Genomic DNA, 19,302 nt, shown 5'->3' with positions numbered 1-19,302 from the left:
GTGTGTTCTTCTCACTAAGGCTAGCCTTGCGCATGTCTATTGAGTTCTGTAACCTTCATCTGTGTACTGGGAATGTAATCCCCAAGAGGGCAGAGAATTGTACTGATTCTATTCACTAATATGCCTAGTTCCTAGAAGGTTCTCAATAAATACTTATTAAATGAATGTGCAAGAAAGAAATTTAATTTTCAAAAAAATGTCAATTTTCCAGCCCAAAGCTTATTACTTTATTTTTTTCCATAATGACTTCATAGATCTCACTGTGAGTAGTGAGATCATTTATGCTTCAATACCTTCTTCATGGCTTACAACATGTAATACAAGTTCAAGGTCAGTAATTAGCATTATGTCTGTCTTTGCATTGGGAATTGTTAGGTATTTGGCATGTGGATCCATCCCCACTCTTCAGAGTATCTAGTGGTTGCTTGCTTCTCTGTGGCCAGCAAGGAAGGAGACAATTCAAGCTGGGATTGTGAATCTCACTGTTCTGTCCCCTTTTTCCACAAAGTGCAGTAGAATTAATTTCAGAGAAGAGCTTGACTCTGCTGTTGGCTCAAGGTTGGCTCTTCTTTTTTTTTTTTTTTTTTTTTAATCTGCCTTGTAACCCAAAGGCTATTAACATTCCCAGTCAGATATTCTCCTTCTTGAGTTCATGTCATGTTAGTTCAGCAGAGAACAGGAAGTCTCCTACAGAAAATGAAAGAACACCAAGGATTTTTATATCCCAAGAAAAGCTTCTGGAGAAGCTTTGATCTGGATATGCCATCCCGTAGAAACCTCACAGTAAACCTCACAGTAAACCTTCCCATGTGGTTGGGAAGCTGGGTTTGTCCAGCTTGGAGAGTCCAAGATACTCGGGAAGCCAGGTACTTGGATTCTTCTGTGATCATCCACTCCATCCCACTGTCCAGGCTAGGATGAGATGGGTCAGGGTCCTAAACAAGGAGTTTTCAGAAAGGCCAGAATGAAATGTTGCCTGGCCACCAGGAGGGAGGAAGGGTGCTGGCTTGGCCAGAAGGATCCATGTCAGGCAACCAGGGTTTGTTTTGCCACAGATGAAGAAAGAATGGTGATTCATGAATGGAGAGCTGGCTGAGCTGTTGGAAAAGTCATGGGTGGGAAGGAGAGCTTCTGAGGACACTAGTCTCTCCTGACTGACACTGGTAATGCTACAGACGCTCTGGCAGGCCCCTCCACTCCATGGCTTCTATGTATTTTCACACGCTGTGAATGTTCTCAAATAATTTTTTCAGTCGGGATTGGGCAAAGCCCATTCACACACATTGCAAACGTCTGTGTCGGAGGCATCAGTTTATGCCATTGAATGACACATGAGGAAAAACTTTCATTTTTTTTTTTTTTTGCTCTGCTTGTTTATTTCTCTCTAAATGATTCATTCTTCATAAGTTTCTTGCCCAGTGCCTATTTCTGCAACCATAGAAAAGATGTTAGTATTTACTGCATATTTTTGACTGGTTCTTACTCCCCACCCCCGAAGACTCTTCCTGTCATCTCCCAAGTCCCTTTGTTCCTACACCCTGGGAGGTGATAACTTTTTAAAAAAATCTGTCTACCATTTTGGACATTTAGTGACCAGTTTAGTGACTCGATGTTTCTCTTCTACTCTGTGGCTCTGAAAGGCTGCAGCTCTTAAGGATGAGGCTCAGAAGGGACTTATTCATCTAGAAAACATTCACCTCTTTCATAGACGGGCAGGAGAACAAGATTCTCCTTGACCAAAACCTGACATCAGTGTACAGCGATGTTGGAGGCAAAACTTCCTGAAGCTGCCTTGCACATTGAGTCCTGTGTCTTTACTCCTAGGGAAGAAGTGCCCACAGAGGGGTGGGAAAGAAAGTCTCCCACACAAGGAAGATGTGGCAAGAAGCGATCTCTCTCTATACAGAGAGTACATCCCTGCCACAGTGCTGCCATAGAAGGATACAGAGATAACATGCTGTATTTGGAGGTTTCTGTTTATTGACACACATGGACCTTGTGGCCTCATGTCATCCATAGAGGACGTGCTGAGTGCAGGGCATAACGAAGCTTTGGTATTCTGAGACAATTGATTTTTTTTTTTTGAGTTTTTACTTTAAGTTTTCCCTTGAGAAAACAGAGCCATAGGTATATTTCTATTAAATTATATATAAAAATTTAGAGAGAAATTAATATTTTGGTATTAAAGTCTGAATAGTTGTTTTTGTTGTTATTGTTTTCTAGTGACTTAGAGTCAACAGTATGGACTCTGGAGAACTTACGGGAAGGTTAGCAAATCCACAGGCAGGTATAAATAGTTGACTTATGAGGGGAAAGTGCTCAAAATCAGGATTCCGGAACACGGGCCATTATGGTTGGTAACAAGGCTGATTTAAATGGGTCACTCTGAAGGGAAGCTGTTTTGGTATATCATATCATCATTTTACACCCCATTTTTAGGGAAGTTCATCTACATAATTCTTTTTCCATGTATCTTTAAGTATTTCCAGTTTAGCATTGTTTCTTTGTATTTATGTAATCTCTTAGGTTTCTGACATCATCAACTCTGCAAAGGTGACAAAACAGAGGCTTTCATTGACCTCCCAAGGTTCACCCAGTGACATCAGTTAGACCTTATAGGTCATGTGCTATGTTGACTATGTTCTGTATGAATCAGAGAGCATTTCACTAAGGAGACTGTTTGGAAGGGTTTGGACAGGGTTAGCTGATTTAATTGAAGAGGAGACTCAGCCAAGAGCCTTACCAAGGCCTTAGGTGAGCAGACCCTGGTACTATTGAGTAGTAGGACTGGAGCTGCTTATCTAGACAGGCCGCCATTTTCTGGCATGTCAGGTGCATGTTTGCTAATTTTGTGCTTCTAGAAAGGGCTTGTCTGTCCACCGCAGCCTCTGTAGTCTCCATGGTAGATCCTAATCAAGAGCAAACATAAATTATGGAAGCCCCAGTGAGCATTTGGTGTGCTTCTGGGCCCTCATCCATGTCACAGTGGAGAGTACTCATCCCCTAATCTGTTCTTAGCTCTCCTCCCTCTGCAGGCTGAATAATACTTTGCAAGACGAATCGAATGGAATATTCAGGATTAGTATTGGCAGAACACGTTAATGGTTCTCTTTCCACAGAAATCTTTTGGAGTCTGTAGTTCTTGAGATTAAACAGTTTTCTTTTATTTCATTTTAAGTAGATTATATTTTCTCGAGTTTCAGAAAATATATATTATAGACATTATATATGTATATAAATGACTTTTATATATGTAGATAAAGAATTTTGTTATTTGTGCTCCATTTTACCTGGAAATTTTAGAAGGTTTCTGAGTCTTACTTTCTGCAATTATAAACCAAGAATAAAATTGTAAAGAAATGCCTAGGCCCCTAATGGCATGGAAAAGAGTGTCATTACAAAAGCACCCCTTAAAAGAACACTGTCCATTCTTTGGGAAGAGCCACTGCATCTCAGGTGCTCGCAGAAATCCAAAAGCTCTCTTACAGTCAAAAGATGGGGAAAAAGAACAAGAGGCTAGTAAGTGAACTCAAAGGGAAACAGCTCTCATCTAATGGTGGCAGAGTGGCTCAGGAATTCAACAGATATCTTTTTAAGGTGTCTTTTCCATCCAGTTATCTTCACAAATCATCAGAATGTTCCTGAAAGCCCGGCACCTTGCAGGATAGAGTCTATGTCTGGATGCCACCACCTGACCTAGGGTTCTTATCTTTGAAAATGGACTAATAGTAATCATATTCCTTCCTGATGCACTGACCACAGGTTTGTCAACGAAGCCAGTAGACACCAAGTGCCTTTTGTCTAAAGTGTGACACAGACATTAGGTACTACTTATTATGTAGTACTTTATGTGGCTTCATTTGGCCATGTTATGTATACGTGGCGACTTAGAACCTCATGCTTGATGTGCAGTGTGCTATCCAGGTGACCCTGGTGAAACTGGGCCACTAAATGACGATTACCGTCAAAATAATTTTAATACCAAGAGGTTACATCTGTATCCTGTGTTCCACCTCAGAGCTCCAAAATTGTTTTAATATATGTCTGCATATTAAAAGTAGCTCTTGTTATTATTAAGTTCTTTGGGCTCCTCATCTCTGCCCCACCTTTCTCTCAAGCGCACTTCCAAAATAAAATTTTATTTACCTTAAAATCTTCAGTTTTCAAGTCATAAATATTTATGAGAAGGATACATTCTTCTGTGTTACACATATTTACTACTATGAAATTATTGGTGGGAGTGAATTACCTACAATGTCTAATAAAGCTCTTCAAGCTCATTCCTTTATGTCATGATAGAAGACACTGGCTGTATAACTTTTTTAAATAGTGAGTGAGTGTGTGTGTGTGTGTGTGAGCTTAGAGCAAATTGAGATTTCCTTCCTCTGCAGGCTCTTGCTATCAAATATAAATGTAGTTATTTCTAGTTGCAGCAGACAGTAAGAACGATTGCACTTTTACTTCAAGCACTGAAACTAGTTTCCCCATTTTCTTTTGAATTTCCCAAAGTAAAGATGTCCTAGAAGGGAATGCTACATGGTACCACTTGGCCAAACCTGGAAAATATCATGCTCAGTGAAAGAAGCCAGGGACAAAGGGTGACATATTCTGTGAAGATCCAGAATAGGAAATCCATAGGAGCAGACAGCCATTTGGAGCTCACCTGGGACTGGGGGGAGGGGACAAGGGTGAGTGATGACTTCGTGGGTACCCTGTCACCCTTGGGGGGGCTGAAAATATTTTGGAACTAGACAGAGCTGGTAGTTGCATGACCTTTGACTACTAAATGCCACTGAATCACGTGCTTTAAAATGTGATGTGATGTGAATTTCACCTCAATAAAAAAGTAATAAAGCTGTTTAAAGAAAAGAATAAAGGTATCATAAAGTGCCACATACAGAAAGCACATTTGCAGCAAGTATGTAAATCAAGAACTCTTGGTTGTACATTTTCTCCACCCCAGAGCGACAGGAGCTATCCAGCCAGTGGCCCTCCTCTGAAGGCCAGGCACTTGCTTGTTTGTCCATGTCGTGTCCCCCTTCAGTCTCCTGCCACGTGTTGTCGCTCCTGGCTCTGTGACTGCGTCCCCATCGGGCTCTGTCTGTCCTGTCCCCTGATCTCCACAACCCCCACTCCCACCCGGGCCCTCTTGCCTCCTGGCTGCGCTCCCTGATTCTGCTACCACTGCCCAGCCCTTCCCGTCTGTTCTTCCTGGCATCAGGCAGGCCTTCCAGGTTCACGGCCTCGGTCACATCCAGGCACCTGCGGGACTCTAGAGCTGCAGTGGCATTCCCTCCCGAGCAGGGATGTGCCTCCTCTCTAGACCGCATGCAGGGCCGTCTTCTGAAGTTCAGCCTGCTTTCATGCAGTGGCAGGTGCCTCTCGTCTCCTTTCCAGGCTGTCCCATGCCCCTGCCTAATGTCTGGTCAGGCCACAGTGGCCTGTTTGCCCAAGTTGCGGGGAGTAGGGCTTTCCCCACTCAGCCCCTTCCTCTTCGGCTCCCGCCTTCTCTCACTACCTTCACGTGCTTCTCCTACCTGGCTTTTGAGACCCCATGTCTTGGAATCCAGTGGCTCTCTTCCATCGGCCTAGCTCCATCTCTCCCTCCTCTGAATCCTTGGGGTACTTTGCTTGTGTCCCTTGCCTGCCTGTTTCATGGTCTGCCTTACGTTCTAGTAGAGGGTTCGTGGTTTGCCCAGAATCACCCACCTTGTGAACTGTGGAACAAGGATATACGTCTCCACTTTGCCTGCTTCAAAGACTGTGCTGCCAACAAATACCAATCATCTCCTTCCTATGGGCTTTGGACCTCTCCATCCCCCCGCCCCCGCCCCCGCACTTTGCCAGTGTGCACAATAGCTTCCTGACAACTGTTCCTGGCCTGTGCAGCAAGCCCTGTGCCTCTTTTTTTTTTTTTTTTTTGTCACTATGTGACACTTCTATTTTTTAATTTTTTTTTATGATAGTCACACAGAGAGAGAGAGAGAGAGAGAGAGAGAGGCAGAGACACAGGCAGAGGGAGAAGCAGGCTCCATGCACCGGGAGCCCGATGTGGGATTCGATCCTGGGTCTCCAGGATCGCGCCCCGGGCCTTTAGCAGGTGCTAAACCGCTGCGCCACCCAGGGATCCCGCCCTGTGCCTCTTTATGAAGAAGTTATATTTTTAAGGGGACTGTCCAATTAACTCTTGCTTAAGAGAGAAACAAAGCATGAAAAAATGCAATTGTCCTTAGTACTCCGCTTCTATGTTCTGCATTTTTTTTTGTATGTGGCCTCTATAGCCCCACTAAGCACAGACATTGATTGGAATCATTGTACCCAAATCTCCTTTCTCATCATTTCCATGGACCATTTTCCGATCTTGTGTTCCTCAAACTGACAGAATTTACATCTGTGTCATTAATTTTGAACTTAATTATATGCTATTTCATGTTATTTCTTAAATGATTTCTTCAGTTTTATGTGTTTCCAGAGTGCCGGTGGTCCAAAGGTAGCCATCTCATGCATTTTGATGAATGAAAAAAAGAGAAAGAGAAAGAACAAAAATCCCTTGGATGGATTTGATGATAATAAGTGTTTTAAAAGACACTACTTGAGGAGCACCTGGGTGGCTCAGTGGGTGAAGCAACTGCCTTAGGCTCAGGTCATGATCCTGGGTCACTGGGATCCACTGGGATTCAGCCCTGCATGCGGCTCCCTGATTAGTAGGGAGTCTGCTTCTCCCTCTGCCTCTTCCTCTCCCTGCTTCTCATGCACATGTGTGCTCTCCCTCTCTCAAATCAATAAAATCTTAAAAAAAAAAATTAAAAGTCACTATTTGAATCACTTGGAATTATTTGCCTTTGTTTTCGTACTGCCCGTCTAATCTAGCTATTTGATAAGCCAGCATTCCAGTCTTAACCCATCTGTGAATCTTTCAATTATTATCTCTATAACCAGATGCCCATCAGTTCAAAACTTGTTTAGGTTGAAAAACAACTGAACATTGCTCTATTTAAAAAATTATCTTGCTGGTGGTGGCAGGGGAAACAATCATGTTTTAAGCCATAATGAATATAGAACAGTCTTTGTGTCCTTGGCATTTGCTAGAAGCAAGTAGCTTAAGTGAAATCAAACACTGAGAGAATTGTAAAGAGATAAGGAGACAAGTTTAATAAAGATTTCCTTTCTCAGATGCGGCATCCTTCTGACTTCTTCCTGCCATTAAATTCTGCTTGTGTTTGGTTGAAAATAAACTTCAAAAACAGCTTTATGATTTTAAAGAAATGCCAAATTATGTAAAAAGATCATACTGTTACTCTAATTTAAATTTTAAAAGGGGGTAGGAGGAGGGAGAGTGGGTCTCTAGAAATTAGATTTTTTAAAAATCCAACTGTACTTAAGGCATTGTAACACCTTTGCCAAGAGGCCGACTTGTAAGGAAGTAAAGTAGAAATTCTGATGACAGATTTTTTTTTATTTATTTATTTATTTTTAAGGGAGCTGGAAAGATGTCTCTCCACCCGCTCAGAGTGACGTGTGACTGTCTGAGAACATCTGGGTGAACAACAGGAACGGAGAGCCTAATATTGACCTTTGGCTTTTTCTTCCTCTCTTCCCTCTGCAGGTTACCTATCTGGGTAAAGTCCCCACCACAGGCATGCAGTTTCTGTCGGGCTGCACAGAAAAGCCAGTCATCGAGCTCTGGAAGAAGCACACGCTAGCCCGAGAAGATGTCTTTCCAGCCAATGCCCTTCTGGAAATCCGACCATTCCAAGTGTGGCTCCATCACCTTGACCACAAAGGTGAAGCCACGGTGCACATGGATACCTTCCAGGTGGCGCGCATCGCCTACTGCACCGCCGACCACAACGTGAGCCCCAACATCTTCGCCTGGGTTTACAGGGAGATAAACGATGACCTGTCCTACCAGATGGACTGCCACGCTGTAGAGTGTGAGAGCAAGCTTGAGGCCAAGAAGCTGGCCCACGCCATGATGGAGGCCTTCAAGAAGACTTTCCACAGTATGAAGAGCGATGGTCGGATCCATAGGAACAGCTCATCGGAAGAAGTTTCCCAGGAATTGGAATCCGATGATGGCTGAAGGAACTAAGGACACTTCAGCAAGGCAGCATTGGTCAAGGAATTCAAGATGATAGATGAATAAGCAATGATTCAAATTTGGGAAGAAAAGACTGCCAAACGATTGGCCCACCAAGCTTTTTAAATTCAGAAGAGCAATTCTAAATCTAAAGAAATGTATCATTAAAGTAATTACATTACATTGAAACCTGCTGCTGCTGTGACTGTGAGGAGGGTGGGTGGGCAGATGGGGAGGAAAGTTCTAGACTCTCTTCTTTTTCTCCCCCCACCTCATTTCCCAATGCCTCCCTGTAGGAGACCTCCATGCCAGTTATCACCACTCTCAGGCAAATACGCTGCGGCTGTTGTTTGATGGCCCGTTCCAATTTGCCTTATGAAATCCAACAAGAATGTTAGATGCACCTGTAGGGTCCCTAGTCGTGATGGGGGGTTGGGGGGTGCAGGCACAGGGGCCGCAGAGCTAGAGAAACACCTCAGGCTCATCCTGAGAGCCCCTCTCCCTGGCATGTCTCAGATTTTCTCCTCAGTAAGCAAATCAGCACAGCCTTTATTGAGCTTTACAACTAACAACCTGATAGTCGGCAGTTAATTCACAGTTAAAGATAATGCTTTTATTTACATAAATATATCAAGTAGTACCCCCTTATTGTATTCACTTCATCTATTTTCTTAGAATACTTGCGACTACTAATAGCTGCTTTCCTCATCCCTCCTCATCCACCGTCTTCCCCCTTCCAACCCAGCCAACGTCCCTAGGGGATGGATTCTCAGCATACACCGCAGGACGCAAAAAGGGAAGAAAATACCCAAGCAGATAAACAATCAAAAGTAGGAGTTTAAAACGACCACCACAACCAGAGAAACCCTGGGAAAAGGGAATAGATGATCAGTAAGTGAGCAAACTCCATGTAGGCTGTCCTTTGATCAATTCGGATTTCTGGTAGCCTATTTAGTTGATGGTCCTGTCTGATGAATCCTTCATGGCAAGCTTCAGATCTGATTGGGCATCACCAAGGGAGCCTTGCCCCGATCACTCAACACTGCACTCGAATAGGGAATGTGTTCTATACACCCGGCTTGTCTAGAGAAACGGTGTCCACCTTAATCTAAAGGGAAATCTGACCTCGTCATCTTAAAATTGGTGATCGCTTAGGCTCAAGAGTTGTCGGTTGTTCACTGTTTCTATTGAGATATTCTCACAAAGAGAGCCTGAGATTTCTCAGTGTCATGGATCTTTAGATATGAGAAACACAGACTCAACACTGAATGAAATTGAAAGTTTTGATTCAAATACATACATTTAAGGCCAGGAGCAGATGGCCAGTTTTCCAGGTCATGCTGCTCCTTGATTCAAGTCTGTTTCTAATCCCGGGAATGTTAGGGGCACCGGGGCACCTTACAGAAGCCTTAAATGAGAGCTCATCCAATCCAGAGAATACTGGTGTCGGCGTTTTGGTCTGTGTATCTGCGTGTCCGTGTATGCGTTTGTGTGTGTGTACATGTGCCCCCGTGTGTGGGTCCAGTTTTAAGGCATGTAGAATAAGCATGGAGTCGTATTGAGAAGAACTCGCCTCTTGGAGATATTGCTTGCTGCTCTACAAACACATGTAAACTATTCTTTAGCATAAATGCATTCATTCTTTAATAAAAAATATGTTTGCATTAATAAAGCTGAGGACTTTCCTACTTTATACGTCTTTCCTTCTTTAAGTAATGAAAACCTGAAGGACAAAATAGACCAACTTGTGTAAATAGGGAACTCTACCTAAAAAACCTGTATACCTGGTCATAAATAACCCATTCCTTGACTGTGCTTAAAAATCTTGTTTTATTTTCCAATGCTCAACTTATATTTAATTACTGCCCCTTCACTGAGATGGTATCATGCCAACCACTGAAATAGTTATTCAGTATGGTGGACTTAGTTCAGAGGAGAGTCTTCCAGAACGTTTTGCGAGCGATCACCATTTATAAAATCTTGTGTTCCATCTTGGGAGAGAACCTGTGCTGAAATCCTGGAAGGTAAACACAGAATGATTCCCTCTGACAGCACTGGTTAAAAATGTTTCCTGCAGGCCATGATTTCTCAGAGCGACCCCATTAATCTAGCAAGGCAGGTGGCCGTGGAGCCCGCATGTCTTGAGCAGTGCCCTTCATGGACTCCGTAACCAACATAAAGCCTCCTGAAGTGAAAATATGAGAGCCCACTGAAGAGCGGCACTCAATTAAGAATTACCACCCATCTCCTCAAATTCAAATGGCATTCTCCCTCATTGACCTTTCCTCAATTTCAATTTCACTACCTCGTCCTTGAATATGCCTCTGAGTGGGAGAGAAAAAAAAAAAAACCCAGCCAGCATATATTTCAAAGCAACACCATTTTCCTCTCACAGTAAAAATTAAATCCCAAGTGCATGTATGGTTATTTATCGCAGAGAGCGTTTGCTGGTATTTTGAGGGGGGGCTACTGAGTGTGACATGCTAAGTAATTGGCTCTCGTAATATTGCTGTGAGCTTTTGCTTGAGATGATTAGTAAGCAATTTAAAGATAAATACACAACGACATCTTCCAAATAGCTAATGAAGTCTTTGGGGACAGCCAGTATTAATTCCCCTCGGGGGGTGGGGGGTTACAACTTGCATTTTTTTTAATGCTTTGTGTTCTTCGTTTCTGTATTATACATTCCACACTGGTGGTCACAAAGCTTATGTTAACTCATAAGCCCCCCAGAAATATCCTGTAGGTGGATTTGGCAGTTATTTTAGAGATGAAGAAACTCACTGCTAGGATGTGTTTGATGGAGACTTGGAACCCTTTGATTTCTGGTCCAGGGCTGTTGTTGTATTTAGGCAAGATCTACCTCTTTGGGATTTTTTTTATTTCTATTCTCCTTAAATTTCCTAGCTAATTTTTTGTTTTTTTTAAGATTTTCTTTATTTATTTTAGAGAAAGAGAGCACGAGCCAGAAGAGGGGGCAGAGGGAGAGGGAGAGAATCTCAAACAGACTCCCTGCTGAACATGGAGACTGACCTGAGGCCCTACACAGGGCTCAATCTCACCACCCTGAGCTCATGACCTGAGCTGAAACCAGGAGTCAGACCCTTAGCCTAACCGACTGAGCCATCCAGGTCCCCCTCCTCTAGCTTATTTTAAATTAGCATTCTACACTACTATAAATAAACATACTTTGCTGTTTGTTTCCAAGGATTTTTAATAACAATAGAAAAATTTTTAAAAGCAAACAAAGGCCTAGGAAGTTTTATTTGAGCACAAATAACATAATATGAGATTTTACTTCAGTATTTTATTGGCTGTGCTCAATAGACAAAATACTCTTTCCATCCCTATGGAACCAAGATGAATGGTATTTTGTTTTTCTCAGGACATATTAGAACACTGAGTCACGCCTTTCTGCTAGAGCATCCTGTAATTTCTCTTCATTCACTGCATTTTAAATTCTGTATTTATTTGTATGATTACCGAAGTATTTGTTTAAGCCTCTGGGGTGTAAGTGTCATTAAGATGGGGATTTTGTCCCTTTTGTTCACATTTCGTCTCTAGTCATAGATTACAGAATTTGTGTTTTACACTTGTTTTTGTTTATTTCTGTTGTTGAAAAAAAAACATAGAGGGGTATTAGGGGAGAGTGATTTTATTTTTCCAACAATAGGAAGCGCATGAAGACAGCTGATTTTTCTCCAAATTTGTACTTCAGAAAACATTTTTTTTGTTCGCTCTTTTTCCTTTTCCCACTTTTTTTCCCCTTCTTCCCCTCCATCCTTTTCGACTTTGATTATTTATACAACAGACTTTCTCTGATTTTAGCAGGAAGAGCATATGTGCTGAGATCATGTTTTAGTTCATGATCCATTGATGCAAAATTTGACAACATTGTCAAACACTTCAGATTATCCTAATTTGCTCTTACTTGTTATTACTTCTCAGTCAGATGGGGCATGATGGCAATTTAATTCGTCATAGCGTACTATTCTTAAGCACTCCAAAAATGTGTGATATATCTCTTCATCTTCTAGGTACACCCTAGACTGGACTGTGGTGAAGGTGAACGTTCCCTTAATTGCCAAATTCTGATTGATCTTCAAGAAACTCCTTTTAGACACCCAGATTTGGCTTTTAGAGTAATTTTATGGGACACAGTTGTTCAACTTAAGAACTCTGGCTGCTTCTTTTGAAGAGGTACCCTCTGATAATAGTTACCAGAAGAGAACTATGTATGGTGCATAAACCCCAAGCTTAGAAAGAAAAACAACTGCATGGGTAAAAGCAAATTACTAAAGGAAGAAAAATCTAAACCATCTTATTTTGGACATTTACAAATAAACTATAATATTTTTTTAAACGAATCTAAGACATAATCTTGCACACTTGAGCAAAGACCAACATTCACAGAGAGATTTGAGGAGAATGTTTCTCTTGGAATGTCCTAGTAAGATTATTTTGGGTTTTGCTTAAGCACCCAAAATTGGTTATTCAACCGTAATCTGAATAGTTTTTGCCTAGGAAACCTATGACTATCATTTAAAAACATTTTTAAGTTCCTACCACATTTTCAATAGCTTAGCTTAGAGGCTACTCTAAGAAAGTACTGAGGTGATCTGAAAATGGATTTGCTGAAGTATTACACATTTTTAAGCCCTTCATAATAAATTACCAACAATTCTCAATACTTTTGCGTCTATAGAGTCATTTAACAATTATTTTCTTAATAAAAGATGTTTCATTCCATTATGGGCCATTTAAACTGCTATGAGATTTGTAAAATAAAGCATGATCCTGTGTAGGACCTACTTGATTTCAGACCTTTCATTATGTGATGCTGGTTGCCATTCCAGAACATTCTTTGTCCTTTTGGGGGCAAAGCCTAAGAGATACATTTAAGGAAATACCCACTTGTCAGAAAGAGCTAAGAAATGACTCCTTTCCAGGGTCACTTTTTAATGTAAATTTGGGAACAAGACCAAGATTGATCACAGACATGAACTAGGGCTTCTGATCCCAATTTTGCACAGAAAAAAAATCTAATGATAAATGTTACATCCATAATTGGATTATCTTCACACGGATGCTCTTATGGTATAAGAAGATTTTAATATGGGGGGCCTAGGATGGAATTAGACCTTTAATTTTAGTCTTTTGCCAAATTATCTTCTTGCCTTTCTCCATTTTAATTGCAACAGCTTTTCCTAGAATTTAGTACTGCACTTTCAGAAACTAGTACAGTAAAACATCATTAATTTAGGTAAAACTAATTAGGAGTTGGTGGTTTGGGGCTTGAAAAGCTCAAGTTTTATGTTTATTTTTAATAAGCAAAATAAATAGGATGAATAGCATTGTTATTGGAAGTGTTTGCCTGCTTGGGAAAAACTGCTTCCACATATTACAATAACAATTTACTAGACATGGTGTAATTTCAGCATAAGTAGAAGCTGGTACAGCTGACATTGAGGCTTTGATGTGCTGGTTTCAAGCCATTATTCTTTATTTATTAAAGCAGGTTCTCCACTAAGCAACAGATGGTTAATGCAATTCTAGGACTCAGAGCCCTTGGAAGTAAAAAAAATTCCTCTTCTACTCATCATTTATATACATCTTTACTTTCAGTTAGTATAACTCTTTGATCTTATCAGCATAACTCCCTCCAAAAATGAAATGAAACGCTTCCTGTTTCTCATAGAAATATTTCTATTAAAATAATTGAAATTATTTTCTGATCATCAAGCTTTAATAATTTTCTCCTTGCGACTCGTTTTTTTCTTACATTATTAAGACACTAAATTATTGTGGATTACCTTATGAAGCTCAGTGCCTCATCAAGATCATATAAGTCAGTTATGACCAATTATGGTTAGTGGTCTGGTTTGTATTTAAAGTTTAACATTTTACTTTTCAGATACAGGAATGCATTTAGGATTTGCAGAGTTCCACTACCAATTTGATCATCATGTTAGCTCCGCATGGGTGGGGTATGAGGTTCAGAGGGTCTCTGCACTCTGCCCAAGAGGACGTGATAGAGAGACCAAGTGGGCAGCACTGGATCCAGCCCATGTTCTTTTAGCAGAGCCTGGCCCTTGGCATGGAGAGCATGGTGTCAGTCCAGAGGAAGAGGCACCTTTTTGCAATCCATCAGCCAAGAGGAATTTACCTTTGTGTAATAATCATCCTATAAGGTAGATAACTTTTCCATCAGGGTAGAAATTTCTTTTGTGAATGAATAGCATCTTAAAATAGCAGTCCTGAGTTATATCTATATCTTTGTTCTCAATGTATTCTTTTCAGATACGTGAAATAGCAAACACTGGACACTTTTCACTATACCACATGTTTCGTAAACAAAAGGAGGGCACATGAGGCCCACCAGTGACCTTCTAGAAATCAGCAATAGCTCTTGAGTTCACATTCTGGAGAGGAGCCATCTTATCTAAAGTTGCCTAACTTTTAGGCTCAGAATCACAGCGGGTGTGAGCTTTAAGTCATCACATTCAAAGTGCTATTGTAGGAAAAGTTGTAAAGCATCAAAATCATTGTTCTCTTAGAGACATTTCTTCTCTGTGACTCTTGAAAGAAAAGAGTGAGGCATCCCACGCGTTGGGCAACCTCAGAAAGTGGAAGAAAAATTCATTCTGGGCGACTCCAGGGATGCCAGAGAGCCTCAGAACCTGAAGGTACAACTTGGCTCCTCTCTCACTCCCTGGGACAGATCTCTGAGGCAGAAGTCTCATTTATTTCTTCTGCTCTCTCAATTCAGTCACTGACCCACACCTTTCCCGTGGCTGGAAGTGTCACAGCAGAAAGAACAGAGGTCAAAGAACAGTGGCTTCCAAAGAAGTGAGGAAGGAACCCTGTGTCACCCACAATTTGGTTTCAGTCAGACCAGCTCTGTGAACCTGAGATCACTTCTGGACTTGGGACATTCATCTTTTGTCTGCAAAGGGTTCCTGAGAGCCCTCAAAGGCCACAGTAACAGAACTTCTCTGGATTACTCTTCTATTTCTGGGCAAGGAAGGAGAATAGCTTCTTCTTTTTTTAAGATTTTATTTATTTATTCATGAGAGACATAGAGAGAGGCAGAGACACAGGCAGAGGGAGAAGCAGGCTCCCTGTGGGGAGCTTTATGCAGGACTGAATCCCAGGACCCTGAGATCATGACCGGAGTCAAAGGCAAACACTCAACCACTGAGCCACCCAGGTGCCCTGAAAATAGCTTCTTACCTGAACAGAGAACCTCCAGCCCCACCATTCTTGATGCCCAGAGCTCCTATTGTTCTAAAACTGGTTTGATTATGCCAGAATTTTACTTACAGTTTTTCCAAGGCATCTTCATTGTCTGCAAGAGACACTAGTTACTGTTCTCCCTCTCTCTTTCCTTCCCTCCCTCCCCATCTTCCTTAACTTTCTATGTTGCTGTGATAAACAAACTTCTCAAGCTGGCCCTCACCTGCTGTTCCAGGCTCAGATTTGAACCCTTCCGTGTGTTGCCCTGGGTAAAGAACTTACCATCTCAGGCAAAGAATTCAACATCTCAGTTTCCTCATCTGTAAAATGAGAATAATAGGTGTCTAACTTAGAGAGCTGCAATGAAATGTAAATGAGTGAATATAAATGAAGTACTTAGCCCAGATCCAGCATCTCACAAGTGTTCAGTCAATGCTGCTCTTTGGGGGTTTTCACTTTTGCTTCTCACTCCTTCGTAGGGATGTGTTGGATAGCCTATAGTAGTCTTTGTAATTCCACAAAAGGGCTGGAGTTTAGGCTTTGGAGTGCTTTGCTCTTGGGTCAAATCCTCCCCTCTTTATGGATGAAGCTCCTTCTTCCAGGCTTCCACAGATTTGTGAAAAACCACTACGGTCTTGACACAAGGCCATTATTTTCTTCTATGTCTTCCTCGCCCTGATCTGAGAGCTTTTAGAACAATGCTGTCCCATAGACCTCTACTGCTGGCCACATGTGTAATTTGAAATGTTTTTAGCAGTCAAATTAAACAAATTAAAAGAAAGAAGAGGGGCATCTGGCTGGTTGAGTATCTGCCTTTAGCTCAGGTCATGATCCTGGGGTCCTGGGATGGAGTCCCACATCAGGCTCCCTGTGAGGAGCCTCCTTCTCCCTCTGCCTATATCTCTACCTCTCTCATGAGTAAACAAATAAAATCTTAAAAAATAAAAGAAAGAGGAGAAATTAATTTCGATAATATACTTAAACCAAAATACTTAAACTCTTAGTATTGCAATACATACCTAAAAAATGTATGAATGAGAGATTTCACATTCTTGCAGATAGTCTCTGACATCTGATATATATTTTATAGGCTACGGCATGTTGAGTGCTCAATAGCTACATCTGAGTGGTGCTGCTGTAGGTCATTGAGGATGGGCGCTGTGGCCTGTTCTTCCCTGCACCCATAGAGTCCCTCTTAGTGGCTGAGACACTCAGAAATGTCAATTTAATGAATAAAATGGTGAATCTATTACCACTCCATCAGGCGTGTGAGAATATAACTTTTTTAGGGCTGCTGTGACAAACTGGGTGGGTTAAACAACTGTGACCTCACAGCTTTGGAAGCTAGAAGGCCAAGATCAAGGTGTTGTCACAGTTTCTTCCTCCTGAGACTATGAGCAGAGATCTGTTCCATGCCTTCTGGGGGATTTCCTGGCCATCTTTGGCATTCTTTGGCTTCTGCACCATCACCTAGCTCTCTGTCTTTATATTCAGAAGGCCTTTTCCTGGGTGTGTGTATGTTTGTCTCCAAATTTCCCCTTTTCATAAGGATGCCAGTCATACTGGATTAGGACTTTTAAATAATTATACCTGCAGTGATTCTATTTCCAAATAAGGTCATGTTCTGCAATACTGGGGATTAAGCCTTCAACATATGAAGTTGGGTGGAGGACACAATTCAATCCATAAGGATAAGGCAGGTGGTAAAACTGAGTCATACTTTAGAGTGCATGATTTGGAGGCTTCACTGCTGATGGTTCCACTCCAAATTCAGCACTTTTTCTACTCTTGCCACCGTGGGTAGCCCTCTTTGTCTGGGTTTGGTTTCTCTTGGCCAGCCAGGATTGTGGTTGAGTTATCAAGGACATAGCAGACAGTCCTTTGAAGTATATTTTCATTTAAAATTTTTGAATTTCCTTGTGAAATAAAGTTAGCATGGTTCTTAAATACATACGCATTTCAAGGAGATGAAATTCCCTGAACTCAGCCCTTTCCCATCTGCCATTATTATATCCTGTCCAGTAATCGCTGGCTTCGGTTGTCTGCTGGGGGAAATGAGGTTGTGAGGGAAAGGCAGCTTGAGAACTAAAAAAAATAAATAAATAAGGAAGTTTGAAGCAGGCAGGAATGGCTCTTCCTGTATGTGACAACATTAGGCAACTCTTAGGCCAAGTTTTCCAGGCTGGAACAACCTTGGTCTAAACCAATGCCCACAATTCCCCCATGGACCCCCCTTTGCTTTTCACTGGGAATTGGTGTTTTCCAGTATGATCCAACCAACATCCCCACATCACAAAAAGAAGAAGCCTTTGAAGGCCAGAATTTGGGATTTGCCAGTAACACAAGGATTGTGGTGCTTTTCCGCATCTGCTGTTCCAGGTTCTGTGGTTGTGTCTAGCTTTGTCTTGTAAGCATGTGCTCTGTACCACACTGAAGGATCAGATCCCCCTGCCTCCTTGTGGAAGAACAGCATTCCCCAGGCATTTAAAAAGCAGCTTCAGGGTTGCTCTGTCAAGATAAGCCCATACCAGAATTTGACTGGCCAGCAATCAAAGAGCTCTGCAGCTGGGAGAATTTATTACTAACAATTATTTTCCAGACTGATTATTCAGGTCTTTTTAAAGGTCAGATTTTGTTTTATTATGATCAAAGTTGCCTTTTTATAAATTGGCTTTTTCCCCATAGTGGGCTACCATCAGAGAACTCAGGACACTTTTTTTTCTCCTTTTCTCTGAAAGACTAATGAACCTTGCAATTCTTTTCAACTTCATAGTTTTGGTATGGCAAAAGTTTCTCTTCGTTTTCAGGCAAATTCAAATGACACTCTAATATAGTCTTTATTGGTAGCTGTGAGAGGAGATACTTAATCAAGCATTAAGATATGGGATTTGAAGCAATATATTCTGGTCTTCCTTTTTTAGGTTCAGAGTATTCTAGAAAAGGAACTCAGGAAAGCACGTTTGCAGGCTCTTCCTGAATATATTTCTGGAGAGATGGTTAAGTGCAAGATTAACAAGTTATTTCATTCATGCTCAACACTGTCCATTGGCTACTTCATGGACTCCATCAAAGACATGGGCTAAGGGTGGTAAAGAGAAAAGAAAGCTTTGAAGGAACTGAAATCATAGGAACTAATACTTTTGAGCATATATGAGGTACAAGACACTTTAAATGCATCAACTTATTTAATCTTCAGAGAACTGTATGTGGTCAGAATTATTATCCCCTCATTATGGATGAAGAGTTGATTTTGGAAAAGCTTAAGGAAGTTGGCTGAATCCTATAATTGCTTAAGAAGCAAAGTTTAGACTTGACCTCAGGATCCTCTAATCCCAAAGCCTGTGATTTACCTATATGCTCCAAGGACATTCCTGGGTCACTCTGTCCCTACAATGGCCCAAACACCTGACTTCTGGGACTCCCAGGTTGGCCACCCCCCAATTTACCAACAGATAAGATTACCTCATTCTCAGGTCCAGCTCAGTCTTGAGAACCTAGTGTCTCTGTCTGGGAGCTGTGGATGGGCCAGGCTTTCGTGACTTTTCAGAGCCTTGCTTTCAACCCTTCTGCTGTCAGTGACCCTGGGGATGATTTGTCCCCAGAGGGGCTGATTGTCATGAAACTAAAATGCTCAACTTGCCCTGGATGATTTTGGTGGTTCTTTTTGATCCTTGCTCTGGCATCCGAATGTATTTCCCTGGTCCAACCCAAATTTCATTTCAGTCTTCCTTTCCTTCCATGCACACCAGGACTCTAAACCTTGAGTCTGAATCATGTGAGATTTAAATGAGATAAAAAAAGAAATGAACATTTATTAAGTGCTTACCATGTATCAGGATTTAAGATTTTTACTGTCATTTTCTAATTGTATGTTTCACAAAATGCATTTGCAGAGGGAACGATTATTCTGCTTATTTTACACTGAGGGAAGTTAAGATCCGAGAGGTATTTGCTAAATGTCACCATCCTGGAGAGACTGACACCTG

The 19,302-nt window shown here is 41.5% G+C and overlaps 1 protein-coding gene across 3 annotated transcripts in view; it reads left to right on the top strand.

Moving 5' to 3' along the window:
- Nucleotides 1–9,768, top strand: part of PID1 (phosphotyrosine interaction domain containing 1) — a 226,057-nt gene extending 216,289 nt beyond the window's left edge. For all 3 annotated transcript variants that reach the window (XM_038574062.1, XM_038574063.1, XM_038574061.1), the window contains one exon: nucleotides 7,607–9,768. In XM_038574062.1, the coding sequence (XP_038429990.1) occupies nucleotides 7,607–8,083 (477 nt within the window). In that variant the 3' untranslated portion in view covers nucleotides 8,084–9,768. The remainder of the gene's footprint in view (nucleotides 1–7,606) is intronic.
- Nucleotides 9,769–19,302: the final 9,534 nt, after the last annotated feature.

The sequence above is a fragment of the Canis lupus genome, chromosome 25, assembly GCF_011100685.1.
Source record: "Canis lupus familiaris isolate Mischka breed German Shepherd chromosome 25, alternate assembly UU_Cfam_GSD_1.0, whole genome shotgun sequence".
NCBI lineage: Eukaryota > Metazoa > Chordata > Mammalia > Carnivora > Canidae > Canis > Canis lupus.
Note: the sequence above shows the minus strand (reverse complement) of the source record. Positions and strands in the feature narration are given on the sequence as shown.